This window comes from Pleuronectes platessa, chromosome 19 (assembly GCF_947347685.1).
Source record: "Pleuronectes platessa chromosome 19, fPlePla1.1, whole genome shotgun sequence".
NCBI lineage: Eukaryota > Metazoa > Chordata > Actinopteri > Pleuronectiformes > Pleuronectidae > Pleuronectes > Pleuronectes platessa.
Window position 1 is genome coordinate 18,951,717 of NC_070644.1, and position 16,218 is coordinate 18,967,934.

The window sequence follows — 16,218 nt, forward strand, 5'->3', positions numbered from 1 at the left end:
ATATTTTTCCATCCAGATACTGTGAAAGGTCTCTGAGAATTCTGCGAATACTTTCTTTTGAATACAAGATGTTTAACACCAGAGCTTCTTTTAAACTATACAATTCGACAGGATTCTGAATGGAGCGTATTCAGGCTCTATCAGGATCCGGGGGGGGGGGGAATATCACAGAGCAGCCTGATACTTTTCCTTTTTTTCCCTGTGTTATCTGATAATAACATTATAGTGCCTGGACACTGACATTTGGCGAATGTCCTTCTTCTGAAGCTCCAGTGCACAGCTGATATGAACCTTCTCTCAGGCTGAAGCTGCTCCAGGAGAGTATCGTGTTCCCAAATGCATCCATAAAAAGCTCATATACATATATCTCCGGGAGGACAGCGAGCGTCCAACACGCCTCGGATGGATCGTGCATTAGTGCACCGAGGCTGCGGATGGAGTTCGGAGGCTGTGGGGGTTGAATAGCCGTTCGTCGGCTTCCTCCATTAGCTTAATGTGCTCTTTTCCACTCAATAGCCAATCCCCTCTATGCCTCTATGACTACTTTGTCATGCGCGCTTCTCTTTTCACCTCTCCATTGGGCTCGGGGGGGGTCGGAAGAGAAAAAAAGTGCACAGAAAGTTTGAATTATGCCTCTTTTAACTGCCAATAATGGGACATATTCCTTTGTATCACTCCCTTTCTCCAATCCTCAAGGTACTCGTCACATTAAAGATTCAATAGCAGACAGGCTACATATATAAATGTATATATAAACTGATACTCGTTCAAATAATTGAACTGTACACGCCACCTCGTCTGATTTCCCCAGACACAGTTGTGGCATCGTGAGGAAGATGAGGTAGGAAATCGGATTCTTGAAAATGAGTTCAATGATAGTTACTGGATATTTAATCAAATGACAAAAGCCTGACGGTCAAATGGAAGATGAAGTTATCCACAGGACCGAATGGAGGAGGAGGAGGTGGAGAAATCCAAAATGAGAATAAACAACCGCGAGCAGCGATTCGGGAGTTAACGACTTAATTGGTCAATAGAAGGAAATTGCTAAATTAAATAAAAGCAGCAATCAGTGAGTTCCGGTCTTCACAGCTCTACTTTATCTCTGCTTGGTTTCTTTAAGAAGTTGTAAAAACCAATCACATCAACACGAAGCCTGCAGCCTTTCTACAATTGCATCTAAAGTTTCTCTCCACTTCCTCTGATTTGAAAGCTCAGGAGATGGTGAAGGACGTCTCACCTTGCACCGATCAATATATGAAAATAGTTTAATCAATAAATCGGTCAATCAATCCATTGCTTTTTCATTCTTTTCAAATGATCCCCAGTTAATTGGGCCAAGATTCTTGTTCCCAAGTCCTGGAATCAAATGAACAAAACAATCCCTCTGACCCCCGCTCTGTGTTTATAGGACAATAGCAGCGTGATAACCAGTGTGATCCAAATGGACGTGTCACTGTATCTGTATCACATCTGCAGCTCCCACAGCAGCATCTGCCTCACAGCAGCCGGTGCAGCTGAAAGGACCCGAGCACGGCCTCCTGCTCCGGGTTGTGAATATGCAAACAGGCTGATCAGCCATCACACAGGGACGATATCACGCTGAATAGATTACTAATGTGTTTTATAATATTAAAACAGGGTGAAAATGTCTTGATTGACAGCTGACACTCAGAGTGCATTTGTGTAAACTCAATTCTGTGACTCCAAGATCACAACTGTACAGACTCTGGTTCCAAGTTCGTGGGAAGTGGAGACGAGTCGTCCATCATCATATGGTCATTGCGTTATACTGGCTTATACTGTTTAAATTCAATTTAAGAACTCAAATAAAAAGCTTTTGCAGGGCTTCACTACCACAGCTCCACATCAAGCAAGTGTCGACTACTGAGAAGATTAGAACTTCAGCAGCAGAAGCAACAGAAGCAACAGAGAGCGAGTGAATCTCTTCAGAGGCTTCAGCTGTTTTCTTTTGAGACGTTCAGGTCAACGTCGACTTTTCTCTGGAGCCGCTGGTTTGTTGCATCTGAATCGATTAAGTCGTATGTAACGTGGAGGGCGTCTGTTAAACAGGAGATTTGTGAAAACACTGCTTTGTTATGTGGCCCCAGGCAATAAAGAGGTGTCTGCAGAGCGTGTGTGTGTCTGTGTGTGTGTGTGTGTGTGTGTGTGTGTGTGTGTGTCCACACTGTGGAGGACTAAGATCTTTCTCAGGAGGTCGAGGAGAAGAAAAATATTCCCCCGGAGAAGATGAAGAAACAGCTGAGACCAATTCGTTGGATTTCATGGCAGCTGGGGGGAAAAGTCACACGGCGAGTAACTCCTGAGTTTTTGCTGTGTAATTGCTTCCATTTGCAATTCGTATTTGTGTGTGTGTGTGTGTGTGTGTGTGTGTGTGTGTGTCTGTCTATTTCACAGGTGCCGCCGGTTGCAAAACCAAAACTACTTCTCCTCCCAGGTCACGTCTCCTCGCTTTGTCAAGCTCAGGATTTTTCTGGCTGCCGGCTTCCAGTGAAATCCAGCGACTCCGACAACATGCTCCTGAACCAGATGAAAAGTCGGGGGGGGGGGGGGGCCGTTTGTATCGAGGTGAGATTCCTCTCATAGACTTCCAAGGACGGCGTGAACCAAATAAAAATACCTCTAGAAGCTTGTGAAATTGGATTTGAGAAAAAAAATCAATAATTTAAACTCCGGAGGGGAATTGGATTTCTCTGTCTTTCTCTCCGAGCCTCGTCAGGAGCTCATTTTCTCTGTAATTCCTTTTTATTGGAAGGTAATATTATGGTGAACAGCATGTAGAGGAAATAAAATCTGGCTGAGATGAGATTGAAAGCCTGCTCACACCCACGCACGTGTTTTAATTACTCTCCCCGATAAGTCCCAGTGTGGCTGAAGATGTGAGGGAACTGTGATGAAAATGAATTTTAATTCCTCAAACGGAATGAAACGGCTTTTCCTTCCAACCCCCCCCCCCCCCCCGTCCTGAGGAATCTAATCTCACAGCGTTTTCACCTGAAAGTCTGAACCAAGGTCTTTACTACATTGTTTACATTCCATCATGTGGGACAAACAAGGCCCTCGACCAATCACGCGTCTGTCTCAGCTGTCAATCATGAAGCTGAATGACTCATTGAAAACAAACTTCAACAATCAGAAACATGAGCACTTGAACGAACATCAGTGTGACAACAACTAAAAAGACAGAAACCATCTTTTTGGGAAAAATAAAAACTACAATACCAAAAATACAGATAATTTATATATCAAATAATTGCAGATTTCTATTTTCCTATCATTATATATCACAGTGAGCAGCTCAATACTTGTATCTCAGGTGTGAGAATCCGTGATATCCTTGTTCTGAGTCATCCAGGTCGAATAATGGATTCTCTTTCAAGGTGCAAATGCTTTGATATTATCCTGAGACACACACGTCTGACCAGTGTTTGTTTCACAGATTCAAAATGTATTCTCTGGGTTCGTTGCAGCAAATCAGAATCATACTCGAAATGTAAATCCTGCACAAATCCATTTTTTATCTCCTTTTAAAAAAGTCAATTCTTTGAACCAACAACTGCTTCTCTGCGTCACGTCCGTGAGGTAGAACCCATCTCACCCGTTCATCTCTAACATCTCCTGAGTCACGTGACCTTTAAAGAACAGGCCACACACACTCACACACAGAAGATAAGGAAACCTTTATCAGCCATATTTTAAAAAGCAAGACTGAAATCCTTTGTTTCCTATTTACACAGACGTTAGATGAGATATGTTATCACCGCTTGTCCACACGTTCAAACACCGACAAGCAGTTTCTCCTCCAGGGACTAAAACACATCCTAAACCTCTCATCCATTGTGTTTCTTGTGTTTTTGTCTCCTCCTGTGGAATATCAATGTACAGCTTAGTGTCGCACTGTGGAGCCCGACGCCCGATCACTGTGAGACACACCGACCTGGATCTGAGAGAAGAGAAAGGTGAGAGGATGTGAAATCACTCGTCTCACAGTCGGAGCTGTCGGCCTCTGTTCCCGAGGAGAGAGACTCTCGTGCTGTTCGTCATCAAGCAGCTCTCCAGTGTGTGTGTGTGTGTGTGTGTGTGTGTGTGTGTGTGTGTGTGTGTGTGTGTGTGTGTGTGTGTGGTGCCAACTGGGTAAAAGTGCACGGGTATTATACCCCATCTGTTTGTTTGCCATGTGTTTCATCACATTCTGCAGTAGCATCCTGAGGCCTCTCAGCACAGGAGGAGTATACACTGGCTTCACCATATCGTTTACTTATTGTGGCCACTAGGGGGCGGCAGAATAAACTGTGACTACAACTCCTGACATTTCAACCTGAGGCCTGATTGGGTCCTTCAACTCGTTAGTGACAGAAGCAGATGAGAGTGAACAATAAAAGTACATTTGTAATAACAACCGAGTATTTGTTACTTTGGATCAGTACTCATAAGTACTGACATCTGCCTAAAAGAGGACCGAGCCATAAATATGACTTAACGAGACTTTGGATAATGTTTCTCTGAAGTCTGGTATAAAAGCTTAACTCCCTCAGAAGTTGCTAAACTGCCTTTAAGAACGTCATTTGAGAAGTTGTGACTTTTACAGGGTGTAATTACCTGCGTCTCAGAAAGAAATCATGCTTCTAACTCGGAGCATTCAAGCACTAAATTGTTTCCCCCGGTGGATTTACAGGACATTTTTAGAAACCACATATCTCCTCGGCGTTGATACAACCCACCCAGGTGGTGTGTATGTATGTGTGTGTGTGTGTGTGTGTGTGTCTGTGTGTAGCTGCTATGACCCAGCTGATTGGTCAGGTCTCCGCTTGCTGCTGCGTATGAAAGCATGAAAACTTTCTCTCTCTTTGAAACGTCAGGTACCAAATTCGAATAAGTCGAGGCCGTCAACTTTAAAATGAGTTTTTTCGTCATGATGTGTTTCTGTGTGGTTTTCTGCATTGACATAGAAATTTGTATGCGTGTAAGATTTGGAGAATGTGCATACTGATTTGAATTATCACAATAATTGTCTGAAATTCAATCAAGCTGCATCAAATTTCACAAACTCATCAGTTCCCTATGCATCAGCTGTTTCTTTCCATTATGATTTATGAATTACTCCCTGGGAGAAAAGGTGAAAATGCCAAAATATGATCCTGGGTCCATCCTCTCGAATCGGATCCTTATTCCTCTTATATTTTATGAAACTGCTCGTTCGCTCTCACCCCAGCTGACCTGAGTTTGTCTGTATGGATTCAGCGATTGAACCTTATTGGTGATAATGGCGGAAAAAATGTCAGCACATCGTGTTCAGATGGGATTGATGGATATGATAATCATCAAAGCAGTTTTAAGTGTGATCCCCTGTGGAAGGAGCTGAACTCTGCAAACATCAGAGAGCTGCAGGATGGGTTTTTTTTTCCGAGCCCATATAACACAAAATGGTCCAACTTTAATAGTTGCTGCGAGCTGAAATGTGCGGATTGTCGGCCAAAGGGCCCGTTCATCTAATAATGATGAGCAATTAGAGATACAGGACGAGAGCTTGGCAGCTTTCACAGGCACATAATGGAGCTTCTCATCAAAAATAATACCAGATCCCGAGCTCCCAGCAGGAGCAGCCACAGTCCTGTTTTCCTGGATGTTACCCTGATGCTGCTTTTATGGCTTTAACCACTTATTGGTGCGTCGATAACTGTAATGGCTTCTTCTGGCTAATCGCACGTCCGGTCGAACCGCAAATGTTTTGAGATTTCACCTTTTTATAACTGGAAAAACGTCGCGTCCATTTAACTTATCACCTTCTGTGCGACAAAACATGTTGGAGCCCGAAGCTGCGTCGGAGCAGAGGGAATAAAAGCATCTTTCTGTCAACGCCCCGGTCGCATTTATTCCCTTTGCATTTCTGCTTGTGCTTCAATATAATGAAGCTTTAGCCTCGAGAATCTTTGCAGCAGTTTCATTATCACAGCATTTAGCGAGAGCTGAAACCACCGTTCAGCGGCCTGCGGTGGTTTACAGCACAGAAAAATAATAATACAGTGCTACTATTATACAATATTAATAATAATACTAGTCCTTTTCAGGCGACTTCCAAAAAATAAAGTATGTTTATGCTAAAAAATAAAATAAGCCAAAACACTACTGGAAACATTTTCAAGTATTTATTTGAAATAGCTAATGGATGGCGAAGAGCAAGTCATATATCAGGAAGTGATGTCATAGCTCTTTATCATAATCATGAATAAATGATAGAAAAATAGCCACAATTAGACATAATGTACAACCCAGTGAAAATATTATATAAATGTATACAAATATTTGTAAAGAGAGTATATGTATTATATAAATATTTAATATATTTATTGTAAATATTTAATTTTATAATCATTACAAAAAAAGTTATAAATATTTCCTAATTTAAGGATTTCATTTTGGGTATGGAGGTTTAAGTAAGTCAATCGCTCTGCTGCCCCCTTCTGGTCATTCTACCTGCAAGGTGTATAAACCAACATTTGAATAATGGGGGGGGGGGGGGCAGTATCCTAAGTGAGATTTGTGGGAAAAAACGTAAAAGAAAAGACCACAATGTATTTGTAGCGGCTTGAAAGAGTCGTCGTCAATACTAATGATTTGGTTATAATTTCCAGCAGCGGGTTCGATTCCCATTTGTCAATTTTCCACTTTGTTGTTAATTTGCAATTTTTCAGCTGAAAACTAAACTTCTTCCAAATCTCTTCCTAGAACATAGGTCCACTGGGAAGCCTTTCCTGATTTTAGTATTTAACTGTCATTGATTTGCTTCTTGCCCGGATATGAAACACTTTGAAAGTGTGCTTTGGAAAATGCTTTTTAAATAAAGTTTATTATTATTCGATGGAAGCTAGAAAACTCCCCGACAAACATTTGAGGAGGAGTGAGACTTTCAGCTACTCACACTAACATAAACTGGAAATGTGGAAAAAGCTTCCTTGAATAATGAATGAAGCACCATGAATGATGAATGATGAAAGATTGTGGCAGCACCCACTTCCCTTCATCAAGTCGCCGGATCGATAAACATTAGTTTGAGCTGCAACAATAAATAATCCAGAGTTGAAAAACCCGACGTGTGTAATCGTAAGTTTAAACTAATCCGGTTGTTCCTCATACGCACAGGAAAGCTACCGAGGCAAAGACGTCATGTACAAAAAAGTTTTATTCCATTTTCTCCACAGGATGTAAAATCACTTTTTTTTAATGAATCAGTTATTTATATATTAAACATTCTAAAAACAGAAAAATAAACAGTTCCCCCCCCCCCCCCCCCCCCGTCACCACACAACCAAGTCGAACCTTCACCGCAGCAGAAACCGACCAAACGTCCCTGCATCACATCTGCAGCACATCTGCAGCACATCTGCAGCACATCTGCATCATCGCTAATTCAACCCGAGCGCTACGTCCCGTCCATATCGTGCATTAGCTAATGAGCTTTAGCTGCTGACTCCAGGTTGCAGAGCAGAGACGGACTCAGACGTCCCGCACAAATAAATGAACTGTCAAAGAGAATCTGGACGTCACCGGGTTCACCGGCCAAAAAATACTGACATCATACACGAGAGACAAAAAGGCATTTGTTAAAGCTTGGCACCTCTTTCAGGGACAAGGTGTATCAAGAGAGAAGGTTTATTTCGGATTAGAGATTACAAAAAAGAAGAATTATTAATTAAACATAGGCATTAGAGTTAGGAATCATAGAAGTAAAACCCCACCACCAGGAAAGAAGTAGAACCACAGCAGAGTCAACACTGTGTGAATTGGCAGTGACCAGATGCTCGGGGGTGTTTCGACATCTTGATGGTAGAAAACATAAGAAAAAAGAAAAAGAACACTTCCTCCAGCAGACACCTGAATGACACGCTGTAATGCACTTGGATGGATTTTGTCCAAATGGAGTCGACCTGCTGGCGAAGTGATAAGAAAGCAGCTCCAGACGTCGACCTCGGTTTCTGCAGAAAGTGGCTGAATCATTTACCTGCTCGTTACTTTAATTTAATTGATGAATTCAAGCAGCGTCTCTCCGTCACATTAAACTTATCACTTTGGCCGCTGGTGCTCGTAAAGTGTGACGTCAGCCTCGGTTATGAGGAGGAAATAAAAGCCACTGGATATTAAAAAGGCCCATTTCGTGCTGAGTGCTGAGGTTCTGGTTCAGCTGCGACAGGTGTGAAGCTTCTGTAAACCGGTTTGTATTGAGTGAAGCTTTTTAAACCAGGAGACCCTGTTGCTCGGCCGGTTAGAAACATTCAGAAGTAACTCTCCTCTCCCTCATCGTAACTCTGGAACTCGATGACCTTAAAACCACATCGCCTTCTGTGAGGTGGTTTACGAGCTCCGGCTGAAACCACTGTGTAAAAAAAAAAAAACAGTCCCCGTGCTTGGAGGTGGTTCAGTCCAAAATATGATGTCCTTCAATCCCTCCGGCCTCAGAGTCGGTCCCGCACAGCGTAGCCCTCAAGTTACAGTAAGACGTGACCTCATAAGACGTGTTTGAGGAGATCAGCGTGTTAGACACCGACGGTGATGGTTCTGTGTGTAGCCGTCGCTACCTGGAAGCATCTGGGATGATTTTCTTAAACCAGCGGCCCACGGCGACGTCGACCCGCAGCACTAACGTGACCCCGATCAGCAGAGACACGCTGCTCACCAGGAAGCCAGACGCCTCGAACATCAACCTGGAGGAAGCAAAGACACAAGAGACTCGGTTTTTAACTTTCTTCAAACATCAGAAATCAAATTTTATCCTTTTAAATGAAAATTAGCATAATCACCACCTATCATATCGTATTTAAACCTGATTGCATAATACATATATGTATTTAAGACTTTTCTTAAGGGCTTAAATTAATAATAACCTAGACTTTTAGACTTTTTAAGATCCCACAGAAAACCTGCAAAACATCCATTTAAAAAAAGCACAAGAATCCTGGATGTTAATATGTCTGCGTTCACTGATGTGCATTCACTGAGCTGAACTCGTGCCGTGTCCATATCCTCAAAGGCCTTTACTGCATGTGAAGTTTGAGTGAGCTGGAAAATCCATTCAGGCACTTACTTGGGTGCAAAAACCTTCCACACCATTAGGTGTCTCCTGAGGATGGCAGCTGCACAGACTGAGGCAAAGACCTGTGAAGAGAGAGAGAGAGAGAGCAGAGGCTCCGATGTGAGACACGAACAAAAGATTGAAACTCAACATCCGCGAGTCACGATATCCAAAATCATTAAATGTAAATAAATCTATTCAGTTCCTATAAAATAAAGTTTGGGGAAAATCCGATATCTTAAATCCTTGATCTCATCTCACAGATTCTTAATCACAATTAAATCTTTAAAATACTGATCAAACAACAACAACATGATGATTGTGTGAAATGACCCACTGCTCTGTGGTGAGGGTTACCTGTGCTCCCTGGATAAAGAGGTAGCGTGTTGCGAGTTGCAGGAGAGCGGCGCTGAACTCCTGCGGCTTTTCTCTCAGCCTCATCTCCATCACCGCGTCCTCGTCTTCATCCCCACAAGCTCTTCCTCCTCCTCCTCCTCCTCGGCTGCCACGCACCTCGCACACCAGGGGCCAGAACAGCAGCAGTGGACAACCCACTGAAGACAATCAAGACAGGGACAAACTGTAAATCATACAATCCAGTTCTTGGGTTTATTGTAATTTATGTTTGGTCCCAGTTTAAATCCATATTCTACCTAATAAAGAATAGTTACCTGCGAACAAGATGTGTGAGGCGAAGGTGTTGAGGGTCACCAGGGAGGCGGGCAGCAGGGTGCCTGTGTGTCCATCAGGGAACCCCACAAAGGCAGCGCCCCACTGGATGGAGGGGAAGGTCGGAAGATGACCAGTCGCGTGGAAGAACTGGGAGGCGGCCAGGGCCCACATCACTATCGGAGCCCAGGGAACATTAAATCCACCTGAGAAGAGAGGAGAACAGTGTTTTTAAAAGGACAAGGAGCATGACTTTACGGATTACTGATTCAAAAATCAGAAAAGAAGGCACAAAAAGATCCTCATCGTACCAGGGTCTGTTTCCTGGAGGCCACCGAGGGTCGTGGAGGAGGCGTGAATGTGCAGCAGAGCTCCCATCTCCAGCAGCAGCAGGAGGAAAGACAGCGACATGCCCTCTGGGTGCAGCAGCAGCAGGCCGATTCCCAGCAGGCCGCAGAACAGCAGCAGGGGAGCGGAGTACACAGTTCCCAGGCCGTAGGCCTCCACAGCAGGCCTGTTGTCCACCTCGCTGCCCCCCCTCCGCTCGCCGCCGTCATCCAGGGAGCGGCGCATCCGCTGGTAGATCTGCGGGATGAGGTGGTGCAGCTCGGCTTGGGGGCTGATGCCGGTGCTGGCTCGGTAACTCGGTGGGGGTAGCGAGGAATTTCTGGCTGAGGCCGCGGTCCTGGTTTTGATAAACACAGTGAGGGGATCCAGCCAGATCAGAATCAGGCCCAGGCCCAAGAGACAGAAGGCCGCCCTGGGGAGAGACAGCTGGGCCAGGCTGATCAGCTCGCCCAGATTCCTGAAGCTGTCCTCCGGCGTGGCACTAACAGCCCAGTGCAGCCCCATGCACACAGACAGCAGTGGTAAGATCCAGCGGGCCGTGAACACCGTCCCACCTGAGGAGTTGAGGTTTCCGTAGTGGCGCAGGCAGCGTCTCAGCAGATACGTCCACAAGCCCAGGGAGAAGACAGACAAGATGTAGTGGAGGTTCTTCAGCTGGCTGTCCTGCAACCGGGCGAGAGGAGAAAGGAAGGGCGAAGGCTGGCAGGAGCCCTGCTCTTCCCGGCAGCCGTGAAATGACAGGGAGAGGTAGAGGCTGCCGACGAGGAGTCCCGAGCAGGCCAGGAGGACGCTGCTTTCTTTCTTCACAGTTGATGGAGACAAGGCCGGAGACGGCACCAGCCCAGCAGACTTCAGGGGGTCATAGCTGGGCGGTAAAAGTAGGCCATCCCAGTTGAGATGGATGGGAATATACAGAGCCAGAGAGAAGAGGAGAAATGTCACTACCCGGCCTTCGGCGATCACGTAGCTGTCTGAGAGCAGGGAGGCGCAGCGGAGGAGAGGAACCAGGAGAGAGGGAATGAGGACGTTACGCAGGGTGAGCCAGCTCCTAAAATTTAGAGATTTGGATCCGGTCTTTGACACAGCAGCTGTTCGGGATCCATACGCTGTCCAGAAGAAGACCAGTTCAGAGCTGAGGGCGGCAGCCGCCAGGCACCACGCTACCTCGATGTATCCCTGCGTGAACAGCTGAGCCACGGCCACGCCGACACCCACTGTCAGAGCCACGACCACCGGGGCCTTCAGTCCCAGACCATTCTCCCTCATCAGCACGTTCGACAGCTCAGACAGGATGAAACACATCAAGCAGGCAAACGCCAGGATGACCAGTCCAGCCGCCATCTTTAACGGGTTGAACCGGGCCCAGGTAGCCCGGCAGGTGTCTCTGACCGAGGTGAGGTAGGCCTGCAGGGAGGCTGCCAGCTCTGGGGAGGGGGGCCGACCCTCTCGGACAGTGGCCAGGTACTCAGAGGAGAGGCGGGAGAAGTCCTCCTTCAGCCGAGAGAGGCTCTCTGGTGGGATGTCTTTGGCCATTCCGGAGTACGTCTCCAGGAAACGGTTTACCTGCGGAAACAGAGATGATGTTAAAAACTCGTCTGGAAAACGGTGGAAACATTAAACTGCTGCTGAGCATGCTACCTGTTTTGCGTTGATCCACAGCGCCTCCAGCTGGCTGAGACTTCCCACTGCACCCTGTCCGTGGGGAGGGAATAAGGGAAGAAGAACCTGCCCCACGCTGCTGTAGGGGATGGGAATGCCCAGCAGCAGAGCCAGGGTGGGAACCAGGTCAGTCTGCGGCACCACATCCGGTTCATTCTGCAATCATGAGAAAATAAAAGCATGTCGTGTTATTAACTCATTTTTCTGTGATCTCCGATATTTCACAATGTAATGATTTGAGTTTCAATAGTTCAATAGTTTTCAGAAGATAAAAACATTCAGGACAAGGTTCATACATATTTTATCTGCTTATATTTGGAGTAGTATCAATTGATGATCATTTAACTGCAAGCACATGAATAAATATCTCTTCAGTGACATGCATCTGTGAGATTGCTGGATTCATTCCCACCTCGTGAAATAATAACCGAGAACTAGAAAAAGAATAGTCTCTGCGTCTGATACAGCATCGAGTCTAAAGCCCCCTTTCATTACAGTGGTGTTCTTTCCTGTGTAGTCACATAACCCACGATTTGGAACAACATATTGCGTAACGCTCTAATTACACAGCAATTATGTAAATCCGCTGCCGAGTGGAGTTGGTTTCTTGTGTGATATCAACGTTTATCCCTGAAAAAGGTGGCGACCCCCTGCCAGCATCAATTTAATGGATACAGGGGAAAGGAAAAAGAAATGTTCACGCCGGTAACAAGTTTTCCGGTTATTTGGGGAAGTAAACACGATGCACATTGGAGTTTGTTGATAAAAAATAAACACACAGACGAGGGCAAATCATTAGAGTTACATTTAGTAAACTTGTTACTGGAACATTTCATGTGACCTCATTCTGCATTAACATTTAGTAAACTCGTTACTGGAACGTTTCATTTCACATTTAGTCTTGACTGAACCTGGATTTTATAGTATTTTGCTTTTTATTACCTATTTCAATGATCCAAGAACATGTGTTTTTCCAATTGTAGCTATTGTATGGATTTAATACATTCATATAAAAGTATTATTTTCAAAAAGAAGGCTAGTGTACCGACCTGTGACGGGGGTCCGGGAAACAGAGGGGCCGGACTGTAGAGGAAGAGAGCGGCATCAGTCTCCTTCTGACTGTCTCCACCGTGATCTCCTGTGTCCGTCATCCCATGATCGCCCATCACCACCAGCAGGGTGTCGTTCTGCAGACGGTCAATCACAGACCTGCAGGACAATGAGGAATAGAACACAGAGAGCACATGGTGATGATGAGAGCGGCAGGAAGACGCAGTGAAACGAGCACAGAGCAGCTGGACTGATGTCTGACCTGATGACTCCGTCCATCTGGGTGAGCTTGTCGGCCATGGCCGGGTGGTCGGGTCCGAACCGGTGTCCGCAGTGATCCACGCCGAGGAAATGAGCAACCAGGACGTCCCAGTCACCGCCAATCACTGTCAAAACCAACAGAGGGGGACAAGGTGGGGGACATCATGACATGTCCACAATCCTCCGAGTATAAAACTATGACTTCAGCGCTTAAATACCCCTGAGATTGTTTGTTTGATGGCAGCAAGAGTTCTGACAGTAAACTGAGTAATTCTTCTTTGCATATCATGAACAGTGTGTCAGTTACTTATAGAGTAAAACGTATGTTGTCATAAGAGCGTAATGAAGGAGACATACTGGTGGAGTAGAGGTGCTGGAGGATCCCATTGTCCACAGTGTGCAGGTCCTTGACATTGAAAGAAGGGAAGGGCAGAGAGCGGTGGAACTTCTTCGGAAAGAGACTCTCCCACGTGTCGTCGCCCATGAACACCACCCGCTTGCCTGCGTGGGACACGAAAATTTAAAAATACTCACCTACCTAATACAAGTACTCACCTGCCTAATGTAAGTACTCTCCTCCCTAATATAAGTACTCTCCTCCCTAATATAAGTACTCACCTGCCTAATGTAAGTACTCTCCTCCCTAATACAAGTACTCTCCTGCCAATGTAAGTATTCACCTGCCTAATACAAGTACTCACCTGCCTAATACAAGTACTCACCTGCCTAATGTAAGTACTCTCCTCCCTAATACAAGTACTCTCCTGCCAATGTAAGTATTCACCTGCCTAATACAAGTACTCACCTGCCTAATACAAGTATTCACCTGCCTAATACAAGTACTCACCTGCCTAATGTAAGTACTCACCTGCCTAATGTAAGTACTCACCTGCCTAATGTAAGTACTCACCTGCCTAATGTAAGTACTCTCCTCCCTAATACAAGTACTCTCCTGCCAATGTAAGTATTCACCTGCCTAATACAAGTACTCACCTGCCTAATACAAGTATTCACCTGCCTAATGCAAGTACTCACCTGCCTAATGCAAGTACTCACCTGCCTAATGCAAATACTCACCTGCATAATACAAGTATTATACCTTGTATAAGTACTAACCTACCAAGTATAATTAGTCACCTTCCTAGTAAAAGTACTGACCTACCTAGTATAAGTACTCACCTACCTAGTATAATTACTCTCCTCCCTAGTATAAGTACTCTCCTTCCTAGTATACATACACTCCTCCCTAATATAAGTACTCAACTACCTGGTATAAGTACTCACCTAACTACTATAAGTACTCTCCTTGTTCTTATAATTACTATCCTGCCTAGTATAAGTACTCTCCTCCCTAGTATACGTACTGTCCTGCCTAGTATACGTACTCTCCTCCCTAGTATAAGTACTCTCCTCCCTGGTATAAGTACTCACCTACTGTCCCCAGCTGGTGGATGAGGTTGTCCTCCAGGATGGCGGTGGACGCAAAGTTGTTACCCACATCCACAAACGTGGGCAGGGAGCCGGTGGTGAAGCCCTTGATCCTCTGCATGGTGGTGGTCGGCGGGTCGGCCCGGAAGGGGTACAGCCGGCAGTGAGCGGGCCTGGCCGCGGCCGTCTCCTCCAGCACCGGCAGCTTGTTCTCGTGGGGTCGGGGCGCCGCGTTGCTGGGGTCGAACCGGGCGAAGTCGATCTTCAGGGCGTCGATGATGAGCAGCACCGCCCGGCTGAAGCGCGGCCGGACCCGGCAGAAGTCCGCCGGCTCCCCGCCGGGCTGCAGCACGTCCCCGCAGCCACTGGTGCGGTTCACCTCCAGCCGCACCAGCAGGAAGCCGCCCACGAACAGGTAGATGCCCACGAAGTAGACGGAGCACAGGCAGAGGAGCAGGGCGAGCACCGGGAGCCGCTTCATCCTGAACACACTCAATCACTCCACGCTAGCGGGCTGTGGAAGCTGCTCCTGCGGCATGGAGGCTAATCCGGCCCCCACGTGTCTCCACGGAAAGTTTCACCTTGACCAGGTCACCGGGAACCCGCCGCGTGCTCAGGCGCGACCGGGGGCTTGTCAAGCGGATAACCCTCAGAGGACGGGCCGGTTAACGACGCTAGCTGTTAGCCGCTAGCTAGCTCTCCTCCAGCTCCTGTCACTGACCTTGTGCCGCTGCGGTGTTCGTCCTCTCTCCGGCCGCGGGTGGAGTGTGTGTGCGTCAACAACGCGGAGGTCACGGGTGTCTCAGGTGGAGCGGAGCGCGACTTGACGCCTCCCCCCTCACCTGCATGGGGACGCCGGGTACAGCGAGATTAGATGACCGGTGACAGCTAGGAACCTTTGTGGGCGTGGGACGGGGCGGAAACACAGCGGCGGACGAGTTTTTTCATAGCACCACGATGAACAGTGGAGATTTATGTCCCTAAGCGCAGACTCGCAGGCACACAGCCCGTCATACGTCACAAAAACAATGTAAAACATAAAGTATTTTTTCTTATTTAGTTAATTTGTACTGTTATAATATCTTTAACATTTTGGAGAACTTTATGTATTTCTTTATATCTTTTATTTCAATCATCGACCAAACAAAACCATTTAAATGCAAACACAGAATCTCAAATCGTGAATAAAAAGGAGAATAACAAGTAAAAATTCTATAACATTTGCTCCTCTTTCACAAGACATTCATTAACAAAACAATTCATTCAATGAAAATAAATAATTCAAATAGCTGCAGGCCAACACAGCCCCTTGTATCTATATAATTTATTTTATATTGTACAAAAAAAGATTGCAAACAGATTAACCTCTCAAAACCAATCAGAATAAAACTAAAACAGTTGTGGAAATCATGAAATAAGCATTTAAGTACAATGTAAAGTAAACCACTCACCTTGGCAATTTTTGGCCTTTAAGCCAAAATGAAGGTCACAACAATGTCAACACTTGAAGGACAGAGGGAGTTTTGTGTTACTCCTACTAATTTTCAAGCAGCCAAAAATTCATTCAGAAATAAATAATCCTTACAATTTCGATAGGGCCTCACGTCTGTCAGTGCCTGTCAGTGCTCGGGCCCTAATAATTAAAAGACATAACGTTTCCTTTGATCTAGGACCACACTGTGTGACGAAAAATCTTTGTGAATATCGGTCAATGT

At 45.8% G+C, this 16,218-nt stretch overlaps 1 protein-coding gene across 1 annotated transcript; it reads right to left on the reverse strand.

Annotated features, from left to right (window-relative positions):
• Positions 1–7,657: 7,657 nt before the first annotated feature.
• pigo (phosphatidylinositol glycan anchor biosynthesis, class O) lies at positions 7,658–15,384 on the reverse strand. Its single transcript, XM_053411120.1, has 10 exons — positions 14,507–15,384; positions 13,433–13,576; positions 13,077–13,200; positions 12,814–12,973; positions 11,744–11,920; positions 10,069–11,668; positions 9,760–9,963; positions 9,446–9,642; positions 9,101–9,171; positions 7,658–8,720 (listed from the first exon to the last, which is right to left on the reverse strand). The coding sequence occupies exons 1-10, from the start codon at positions 14,982–14,984 to the stop codon at positions 8,591–8,593; spliced, it is 3,285 nt and encodes a 1,094-aa protein (XP_053267095.1). The 5' UTR covers positions 14,985–15,384; the 3' UTR covers positions 7,658–8,590.
• Positions 15,385–16,218: the final 834 nt, after the last annotated feature.

Excerpts from the sequence above, each read along its gene's own strand:
- pigo (XM_053411120.1), bottom strand. The coding sequence starts at position 14,984 with ATGAAGCGGCTCCCGGTGCTCGCCCTGCTCCTCTGCCTGTGCTCCGTC. Across the intron at positions 13,201-13,432 it reads CCAGCACCTCTACTCCACCA|TGATTGGCGGTGACTGGGAC; the intron begins GTATGTCTCCTT and ends TGGTTTTGACAG. Across the intron at positions 9,964-10,068 it reads CCTCCAGGAAACAGACCCTG|GTGGATTTAATGTTCCCTGG; the intron begins GTACGATGAGGA and ends CTCTCTTCTCAG.